Genomic DNA, 11,452 nt, shown 5'->3' on the forward strand with positions numbered 1-11,452 from the left:
TTCTTGTATGGTTATATTGCATATGTATTGATATATACTAATGCATTCTCTACGATTATTTTTGACTAAGTTGCATGGAGATATGCTGTATCTGTTGGGTCTGTTTATACTGTAGTATTGATATCCTTACCTTTTGGGGGAGATGTTAATATCAGAGATTTCTGTAAAATATTTTATACTACGGTAAGAGAAGAATGAGATCGAGTTAAATTTTGATGTACTTGTGTTTTCTGACTTGACTGCATTATTGATATTAATATGCTGAACAAGTACAGAATTATGATAGATTCCTTTCAGGAGGGTATAAAATTCAAACCAGATATGGTTGAGTACAGATTCCACAGTAAGGATTCTAGATCTAGAATTCCTTTGATATCTGTGTTATCTATGACTCGATTATTACAGAAAGGAACAGATAGTATCCTTAGGTATTCAGTAGATGTACTGAAATCGAGCCTAACATTGGCAGATTTGCCAATGATATACGAGTTGGCTGATGTTGCCAGATAAGATTTCAGATTTGCTTTATATCAGAAAGATAGATTCCAGAATTGAATTAAGATCAGGTACTGTTTGTGCTTTAGAATTCAGTACAGAATGATATTAAACGTACAGAATGACACTGAATGAATTGAAAGATCAGTAGAAGAGTACCGACCAGGAGTTACATCTGATTTAGTGTTTCTCTCTGGCATGTTTCAGTATGTTCAGAGATATTCTGATGATTTCATGCTTGTTGTATCTATGATATTTTGATATAATTGCAGCATCTGATTGATTGAATCGAATATCTGAAGATTGTATTGAATATTCTGAGAACTGTGATTATTATATACAGAAATTATTCAGATAAGAATCCTGCTTGAAACAGATTGTATTCAGAGTATGTGATATCTGAAGTTAGTATACCGATTTATTTTGACACAGTTGAGATCATGATCAGTAGATAAGAATAATACTGATATCAGAAAGAGCAGAAATGTCAGAAATGTCAGAAATTTATTTTGGTCTGAGTTGACAAGTTATCTTATACGATTGTTATTTTGTGTCTGTCTAAGTATCGTTATAGTTTTACAGCAGTATTTAATACAGATAATTGTGAACCATTGAGATTATATACCGTTCAATCCGAATAAGAGTTGAATTCGAGAATTTCGGCAGTTCAGAGATTTAATCAGAATGTTCAGAGCTTAATTTCAATAATCAGAACAGAGCATCGATCAGAGTGACAGATATGTGATTTTACGGTATGAAAATGATTATCTTGTGATGTCAAATATTTCAGAATTGTATAACAGAATTTGATATCGATAACCAGAACTGAATACCAGGTAGGTATTTTTCTTTAATTTATATTATTAACTGATTGTTTATACCAAATAGTTTGAATTGGAAATGACAGATAGGGTCAGAAGCGCACAGAAATGGATTCAGTAGTCGTTCAGGTAACAGAAAGTATATGATAATTCGAACAGATAGTTTTGATATAGACAGACTAAATCAGTTATGGTAGAATTTGTACGGAAATGTTGGCAGGAATTGTCCTGAAATGTCTAAATCGCCAATAAATGAAGACTGAAAGATAGAAATCAGAAGATTTATTACAGAATTTGTATATTCTTGACTAGACATGGGGAGTATATTTCGATGAATTTCGTAATGAGATCACTGCAATACTTTCCAGATTGAGATGTAATATGATTGTGATTGACAGATTGTTCAATCTATATCTATTAGTTTGTACCAAATAACGTACAGACATGACCAAATGACACAGATCGATGTCAGAAAAGTGGTCAGAATAACTAGAATGCCGAAGTAGAGTATATCGGATTGTGATTTTGCTTGATTTTGTGCTTTTGGCAGAATGTATAGCATGATTTTATCTATGGTTTATAGATTGACGGATAGTTGGAATGAACTATCTAGATATTGGAGAATATCCAGGAACTGTAGTGCTGGATTTTAGCACTAGTGACCTGATGTCTTGTCACTTTATGAATTACTGTATGATGATAGCTATCAAACGAGTATTGAGATAGCCACAGATAAGACATTGTACAGTGAGTACTGCAGATTTTCGCTGAATGGGAATGATATTACGGTGACATTTGAGATTGAATTTGATAACAGCTGATGATATTGATTTGGTATGAGCTGTTGATTGGTATATACGGATGTTGTATAGCCAGTATTTGCAAGTAATTTTATCAGAATAGTTTGATAGAATAAATTTTTTCTGAAGTAACCTCTATTATACATTCCTTCCTTATTTGATTTGATTGTCTGTGATTTCGAGGACGAAATCATATCTTAGGGGGGGAGAAATGTAATGTCCGAGATTTTATACCGTGTTAAATTACGATTATTGATTGTTAATCGAGATAATTATGAAAGGGCTAACCGAGACACGAAATGAGATCGCATGTGAAAATTGATGAGCGAGGACAGTAGCATCGGCGCACATGCGCGACCGGATGCGCGCACATGCACCAAACAGGCAGAAGACCTCGCGCATATCGAGTAACTCCAGAGAGTCTCGCGCATATGCGCGGAGATGAGTCGCGCATATGCGCGAGGCGTTGTACAGGATATGCGCGGAGACCGAGTGTCTCGCGCATATGCGCTGATTGGGGTCGCGCATATGCGCGAGACGTGTTTTATGAAGGATGATCCACTTGGCTTCAGCATGCATCGTTGATGTGTGTATATATATATATATATACAATGCAATTCCCTTCAGAATTTGGCAAGAAGAAACGAGAAAAGGGTCGAGGAAGTTTGCCAAAAATCCTTACGCCTTTTGTGAAAGATCCGCCCGTCTGAATTGTAATCCGACTTCAGTACTGTGTTCCTATCAACGCAGGCTACAACTGGACGTAAGTTTCGTTACGTTTAGACAGGTTCTGAAATTATGATGTTGTTGGAATTGAATACACGTCATATACGATGTTCTTGACATGGTAGACATCATAGAATCGAAGTCAGATTAAGAAACGGGCTGGTTATGTAATTGTTATGAATTTTGGAATCGATTTGATTAAGAATCGATATCAGATTTATATTATCGTTGAAATTATGAGTTATATCGATAGTGATTATGAGTTCTGGTATTATATCTGTGATGTTGGGACTGACGGGATTATCGAGACTGTATTGGTATGCTATCGAAACATCAGTTGATTGATATTTATCAGATTCAGTATTGATTGAGATTGATCAGATTCAGTAATGATTTCGATTGTATCGTGATATCATTGATATGAATTAGATTGTACCTTGTTCAGATATGGATCAGATTATATACTGATTTGAGTATTGATCAGAACAGATTTTGAATTGAGTTATATACTGATATTGTAATTGTGCAATTGTTATTGCCAGACTGGGTATGGACAGATTGACATACAAGACTTCGTCTTCATCAGATCTTGAAGAGAAAGGTATAAATAAATGTTGATTCGGGATTGCACAACTCGAGTTAGGTTTGACTTGAGTTTCCCAAAATCACATACTTTACTTTATTGCATTGATATTTGCAGATTATCAGATTGATATGTTTAGTCTATTGAATTATAGCAGAGCCAGAGTTTGAGTCTAGGGCAGATCAGCCTAGCTAGGGCAGAACCGCCGAGTCTTTGTCAGAACCGCGTAGACTCTAGACTTACGGTGTATCGATGAGCTTAGATGTAGATCGACGTCTATTGTAGACATTCGATACAGCATACCAAAGTCTAAATTAGATCGGGATCCCTAGATTAGAATGAGAGATGAGTCGAGTCTTAGATATCGAGACTAGAATTTGATGTACAGATCCGTATTGATTTATGTTTCGTAGATTACGATTCATGTTTTATTTACAGACTGGTATTGATACATGTTGTTTGATGATGCTACATGTGATAAGATATAATTCATGCTTTTATGTTAATTCAGTTAACTGCATGTATACATTATTTATACTGAGATTTATTCTCACCGGAGTATCCGGCTGTTGTCTTGTTTTGTATGCGTGCATGACAACAGGTGGGACATGATCGGGGTTAAGAAGATGATGAGAGAAGATGAGTTAGAGTGGTGATTCCGGACTTATTGTAGACTTGGTTTAATACTTGAAATTTAGTAGTTGAACCTTAGACTAGTTTGAATAATTGTTGTACATTATTGTACTTTTATACTGGGATGTATATTAGTTAGATTCCATTACGTTCCGCACCGCATTTTAAAGAAAAAAATTTATACCCTGTTTATTATAATTATTTGAATTATTCCCAAAGATGATTAAGAAGATGATTAGCGTCCGGGTCCCCACATTTTAAGTATTGGGCCTCACATTCTCCCCTACTAATAAAAGATTTCGTTCTCGAAATCTAACAAACACAACACTGATATCCACAACATTACATCTGATAATACATAGGAAATTCAGAATACATCGCGTAATTCATTACATTCTCAAACAAATGAGGCCATTCTTGTCGCATCTTTGCCTCTAATTCCCATGTAGATTCTTCTCTTCCATGCCTACTCCATTGTACCAAAACCAATGGAATCGTCTTGTTCCTGAGCTGTCTTTCCTTACGGTCCAAAATTTGCATAGGATGTTCAACATAGCTAAGAGAACTGTCCAACTCCACATCCTCGACATTCAAGATATGAGACGGATCTGGCTCATACTTCCGCAACATAGATACATCAAACACATTATGTATCAAATACAAACTCGGCGGCAAGTCCAAACGATAAGCCAATGTGCCAATCCTCTCAACAATCATATACGGACCAATATAACACGGAGCTAACTTCCCTTTATGTCCAAATCTCATGGTACCCCGAAATGGTGATACTTTCAAAAAACATAATCGCCCACTTGGAACTCTAAAGGTCTACGCCTTTTATTAGCATAACTGGCTTGACGATCCTGGGCAGCTTTCATCCTTTTCCTGATCAATTCAACTTTATCTTTCATTTCTTGAATAAATTCTGGTTTTGACATCTGTCTTTCTCCTACATCTTCCCAACATATCGGCGATCTACACTTTCTTCCATACAAAGCTTCAAATGGTGCCATACCGATTGTTACTTGAAAACTATTATTGTAAGAGAATTCAACCAAAGACAATGATTCTTGCCAACCACCTTTGAAATCCATCACTATTGCTCGTAACATATCCTCTAGAGTCTGGATGGTTCTTTCTGACTGACCATCTGTCTGCGGGTGATAGGCAGTGCTCATAGCCAACTTTGAACCCAAAGCTGATTGCAAACTTCCCCAAAACTTCGAAGCAAACCTTGGATCACGATCAGATACTATGGTTACTGGCACACCATGCAATCTCACTATATGATCAATGTACAGTTTCTCCATTTTCAAATAAGTGCAAGTACGATCATACGGGATAAAATGATCTGATTTAGACAATCTATCAACAATCACCCAAATCGCATCACAACCACGATTAGAACGAGGTAGATGAGTCACAAAATCCATAGCAATGTGCTCCCAGTTCCACTGTGGCACTTCAAGACTATGTAACATTCCACCAGGTCTCATTCTCTCGGCTTTAACTTGTTGACACGTTAAGCATTTAGCCACAAAATGAGAAATATCTTTCTTCATACCTTCCCACCAATAATGATCTCTCAAGGCATGATACATCTTTCGAATTCCTGGATGAATACTGTGTCGACTACAATGTGCTTCCTTTAGTATGACTTCTTTCAAATCTATCAAATTTGGAACTACAAGTTTACCATTAAAGCGTAGACTACCATCTGAAGCAACACTAAATTTTTCTGTCTGACCTGTTCGAGACAATTCTTTCAATCTATGAATGTGCGGATCGGTCTTCTGTGCTGCTTTGATTCTGGACAAAATCTGTGGCTCGACTTGAATAGATGACACTATAAAGTAGTCTCCACTGATCTGATAAGTCCATCCTGAAGTTCCCAAGTGCTTGTGAACTTTAGAGATAGTCAGAGATGTCAGCATAGCATTCTGAACTTTCCTGCTGAGAGCATCTGCAACAAGATTCATTCGCCCTGGTTGATACTGAATCTCACAATCAAAGTCTTTAAGTAACTCCATCCATCGACGTTGTCTCATGTTCAAGTCAGGCTGTGAGAAAAATATTTAAGACTCTTGTGATCCGAATAAATCACAAACTGCTCACCGTACAGATAATGACGCCATAACTTCAATGCAAACACAATAGCAGCCAACTCTAAGTCATGAACTGGATATCGGGTCTCATGCGGCTTCAACTGACGAGAAGCATATGCAATCACTAGATTTTGCATTAGAACACATCCAAGTCCATTTAGGGATGCATCTGAACAAACAACATATCCACCTGAGCCTGATGGCAAAGCTAGCACTGGAGCTGTTGTCAAATTTTCCTTCAAAGTCTGAAAACTTGACTCACATTCATCAGTCCACACAAAACGTCGATCTTTTTGCGTTAATTGAGTCATAGGCCTTGCTATAATAGAAAATCCTTCAATGAAACGCCTATAATATCCTGCCAATCCCAAGAAAATGCGAATATCGGAAATATTCGTCGGTGTTGGCCAATTGATAACAGCTTCCACTTTACTAGGATCCACTGATACTCCTTGAGCTGATATAACATGACCCAGAAATACAACTCTGTCCAGCCAGAATTCACATTTAGAAAATTTTGCATACAATTGCGCTGCTCTGAGTGTCTGGAGGACCAACCTTAAATGTTCTCGATGCTCCTTCTTTGTTTTTGAATAAATCAAAATATCATCTATGAAGACAATAACAAATCTGTCGAAAAATCTCGAAAAACACGATTCATCAAATCCATAAAAACTGCAGGAGCATTAGTCAATCCAAAAGGCATAACTAGAAATTCATAATGCCCATAACGTGTTCGAAATGCTGTCATCGGAACATCTTCCTCTCGAACTCGAAGCTGATGGTAGCCAGAACGAAGATCGATCTTTGAATACACTGATGTACCCTGCAACTGATCAAACAAGTCATCGATACGCGGCAGAGGATACTTATTCTTCACAGTAGCTTTGTTCAACTGCCTGTAATCAATGCACATTCTCATCGTTCTGTCTTTCTTCTTTACAAACAATACCGGAGCTCCCCAAGGTGACATACTTGGTCTAATATAGCCTTTTTCCAGTAAGTCCTGTAATTGCTCTTTGAGTTCTTTCAATTCCGCTGGAGCCAACCGGTATGGTGCTCTAGAAATAGGATTTGTCCCGGGCACCAACTCAATGCTAAAATCTATTTCCCTCTGGGGTGGAAATCCAGGAATTTCATCGGGAAATACATCAGGGAATTCCTTGACAACAGGAATATCAGAAACTTCAAATCTTTTTCCCTGTGTCGCATCAACTGCATAGATCATGAATCCTTCATTTCCTGTCGACAAGATTCTAAACATTTCCATTGCTGACACTAATGGAATACGTGATTGCGAATCACTACCGTAAAAATTCCATTTACTGCCATAATACGGTCTGAATCTGATGACTCCATGGAAACAAGCAACGGTAGCTCGATAATTAGACAGAGTATCCATTCCCAGAATACAGTCGAAGTCAGACATATCCAGCTTGATGAGATTAGTTATCATAATATTATCATCGAATCTAATAACACAATTCAGAATTATCTCATGAGACATCAAACATACACCGGCAGGACTAGAAACTGACACAGTATCTATCAACGGAGTAGTAGCAATCTCATGCTCATCAACAAATACAACAGATACAATGAATGAGATGCCCCTGTGTCTATCAGTATACGTGCAGGATGATTAAAAATAAGGCAGATACCTGCATTAACTCCGCCCTGTGCGTCTTGAACCTGATCCTGAGTTAAAGCATGAACTTGAGCCTGCTGTGGCCTGGGAAAACGCTGCTGTGCAGAACCTCTAGGCTGAGGATAGCTAGACTGCTGAAAAGACTGAGTCGGAACAAAAGGTCTAGTTGCTTGTCCTCTAAAACCTTGACCAAACTGAGGTTGCTGAAATTGTTGTCTCGCTGCATTCGGACAGCATAATGTCCAACTTGCCCACAGATATTACAAGATCCCTGAACTCCCGTACACTGAGTGCTGAAATGCTTACCACCACAACGATCACAAAATACTCCACCTGGTGACCCAACTGAACTTCCACGCTGACTGCCGGAACTAGAAGAACTGCTACGAGTCTGTTTCATGAATTGTTTTCCTTTGGCCTTAAAATTTTGCTGCTTTGGTTGCTGATAAGATTGCGTAGGCTGGTACGGCAGTAAAGGACGGTATAATGGTGTACTCATTGGCATCGGCACATTTCCTCCGAAACTCTGAGGAAAACCTGGTTGAACTGACTGTGGTTCTGCCAAAAGTAAACTCGCCTCCACATTCTTGGCTTTCTCAACAGCATCGGCATAATTAACAGGCGCTCCAGCTACCACTAAAGTACAAATGGTTCGATTCAATCCTTGCATAAAATGAGATAGCTTGTTCCGATCACTGCTAGCAACATGAGGAACATAGGCAAGAAGCGCTGAAAATTGAGAAGCGTACTCCACTACAGTCATGTTACCCTGAGTCAATCTATTGAATTCAGCTTCCTTGGCCGAATAATATGAAGGCGGTGAATACTCTCGAGCAAACTGAGCGCAAAATACATCCCAAGTAACTCTTTCACCTGATTCTTTCAAAGCTTCCTCAGTAGTTTCCCACCATAACTGAGCTCGGTCTTTTAATTGACAAATAGCCAACTTAAGCTGCAAGTTAGGAGTGTACTCCAACATATTGAACAAACGCTTCATACTTTTTAGCCATGCTATAGCTTTCTCACCATCTTCATTCTCAAATAATCGAGGAGGACGCATGTTCTGAAATCGGGATATCACAAGTTCCATTTCACCCATTCCTCTAGTCAACTGATCCACTTCATGCTCAACGTTAGCATTTCGTGCTTCACCACGAGGACGACGACCTCGTCTTCCCCAATCAGTCTCGTTAAGTCCTCTAACATTAGGAGTTTCAGATTCCTGAACAACTTCCTTTCCTTTTCTGCCCTTACGACCAGGTGCCATCTACAAGACACAAGTATTTAATCCACAGGCAGAAACAAAATAATCGGTTGATTACAAGAGCATAAACTTAAACTAATAGGAAATTCTAAATTAAATGACAACTTAATCAACTATACGCTCTAGTCATGCTGATACAATTAAGTCAAAACATAGAAACAAGTAAGAGCAAATAATCAAACACATGCACAATCATTTTATTTGTGTCTAAACTCGAGTGTCCTAGACTCTAATTCGAGCGTATCCCAGTTACGCTCTGATACCAAACTGTCAGGGCCCGTGCTCTTAATTTATATTTAATTACCACACAACAAGGATTTAATGGTGTAAACAGCGAAAACGAGTTTAAAACGTTCATTAGGGCCTACAGAAATTTCGGCATGACCTCCCCATAAGTAGGACATCCCAAAAAAATTTGAAACACAACAATAACAATATACGCTCGAAAATAATACCAAGTTCACAATCAACCACACCAACATCCTACAGCCGCACTGGCCAGGACTAGACACAACATACCACAAATAAAATCCAAACAACATTAAAACATAACCATACAACTACACAGGGCATCTCCCTGGCAAATGTATCAAACCAGAATAATATATATAAATATCTGGGAACTCTGACACAAACCAACTGACTACTGGGTACCACTCCCTGACGCTCCACCAGACGCGTCAAAACCCCTGGAATGACATGCTATGGCATCAAAAACAACCACAACATCAAAAGAAAACAGGGGTCGGACCCCAGTATGACAAACCAGTAAAATCACGACGCATATAAAAGACATGCAATAATATCAAGTAAATGCAATGCTATGCGATGCATGAATGGTAACAATGGAATAACGGATACCAAATGGAGTCCAAACGAATAGCATCATCGACAGTAACAGTGGCCACCTGTGCCAGGAATGCAGCATCAAATCGCTGCTCGTCCATGCACGTAGCATCGGGAATGCGAGTAGCTAAGTCGCTCGTCCCTAGCTGTCATCTGGGAATGTGGCTAATCCTAACCCACTCGTCCCTCTGATGACTCAATATATCTCAACAGAATCAACATAAATAGCCGTCAAAGGAGTCAAGGCTCAATATGTTATGCCAATACAATTTATGCATGAATGCATCAGATTAAACATTCAAAGCACATAATAGCAAACAACATTCACCGAATATTCTTACACGCCAATATAAGCGTCATAATGATATAGGTTTGAACGTACCTCAATTGCAACTTACAATACCACGGCAATTCTTAAGGATTATCGAATGAACTCGTCCAACGATAAAACCTACAATATAAATTCGCTATATACTTCAATATACTGCATTCCAAACAACTAAACCAAAATAAATCGGCTCGGTTAAAATTCGAAATCCGGGCAGCCTATATAACCCTTGTACAATCTGAATTCAAGCTTAATACCTCAAGAAACGAAGCTTAAACACACAACGGTGATCTTGCGAAAATGGCTCGCCGGAAAAAGTCGCCAGAAATACTGTTCACGCCGGAAACTTAGCTGGAAATTAGGGGAAAAGCTCAATTCTTCACTTTTGCAAACTAACACACCAAGAACAACCAAAATCGAAGCTAAAACCTTACCTAAATCCGAATCGAAGCTACGCGCACTGCTGCTGGAAATCAAGCCAAAACGAGCTCGCCACCTACCGATTCATGGAAGGAAAGTAGCTAATAGATTGAAGGAAGAAGATGGCTAGGTGCTGCACTTCAACTCCAGCCTCTAACGGAGATACGCGGCTGAGGGAGAAAGTCACGAAGAAAGGCAGAAAGCTACTGGAATGGAAGAGAACTCTAATATGCTATACGCTATCTCATAGAAATGGTTTGGGTAATTATAATAAAAATGGGAAATGGGCTGAGCTTATTTTAAGTATTGGCCCTCACAGTTATTGTGTGCATCGATTTTATAAGGTTTGGGCATGAAATATGCATATCTTTTTATGTAACTCACACTTTCATGATTCTTGTGAAAGGGGCTTCTAGGGCTAGGTGTAAGGGCTGTGTTATATCATGTTGGAAGGCGTCTAGGAGTGCAGGTCGGCTTCGGAGATCGAAACATGCAAGGGCCGATCAGGTGTCATGGTTTTAACGCTTGGGATGGTTCGGTCGGGGATTGAGTCTCGGCGGCTGTGTGCAGGCCTGCTCCAAGCCGTGGTTCAGTAAGTGGAGAGTATGAGGCAGGGTCCTGGGGGAGTCGGTGCTAGGCTGGTTCGGAAGGTTAAGGGCGAGCCGTGGCGTGTAGGCGTGTAGTTGCGTGAGGAGTCGGAATCGGGAAGTGTTGCGTCCCTGCATGCATGGCTCGGTATGGAGAGTCCAGTCAGGTTTCCATGGGTCTAGTCGTGGTCCTAAG

At 39.1% G+C, this 11,452-nt stretch overlaps 1 protein-coding gene across 1 annotated transcript; it reads right to left on the bottom strand.

Annotated features, from left to right (window-relative positions):
- Window positions 1-4,849: 4,849 nt before the first annotated feature.
- LOC142530424 (uncharacterized) lies at window positions 4,850-9,078 on the bottom strand. The gene is made up of 7 exons (XM_075636258.1): window positions 8,118-9,078; window positions 7,825-8,031; window positions 7,116-7,708; window positions 6,873-6,995; window positions 6,163-6,408; window positions 5,623-6,118; window positions 4,850-5,310 (listed from the first exon to the last, which is right to left on the bottom strand). The coding sequence occupies exons 1-7, from the start codon at window positions 9,076-9,078 to the stop codon at window positions 4,850-4,852; spliced, it is 3,087 nt and encodes a 1,028-aa protein (XP_075492373.1).
- Window positions 9,079-11,452: the final 2,374 nt, after the last annotated feature.

Source organism: Primulina tabacum, chromosome 17 (genome assembly GCF_025594145.1).
Source record: "Primulina tabacum isolate GXHZ01 chromosome 17, ASM2559414v2, whole genome shotgun sequence".
NCBI classification, from domain to species: Eukaryota; Viridiplantae; Streptophyta; class Magnoliopsida; order Lamiales; family Gesneriaceae; genus Primulina; species Primulina tabacum.

Coding starts and splice junctions, on each gene's coding strand:
- LOC142530424 (XM_075636258.1), bottom strand. CDS start 9,078: ATGGCACCTGGTCGTAAGGGCAGAAAAGGAAAGGAAGTTGTTCAGGAA. Junction 7,709..7,824: donor ACAGGGCGGAGTTAATGCAG/GTATCTGCCTTA, acceptor CTCCGTTGATAG/ATACTGTGTCAGTTTCTAGT. Junction 6,409..6,872: donor ATGGGCATTATGAATTTCTA/GTTATGCCTTTT, acceptor TCAAGTTTTCAG/ACTTTGAAGGAAAATTTGAC.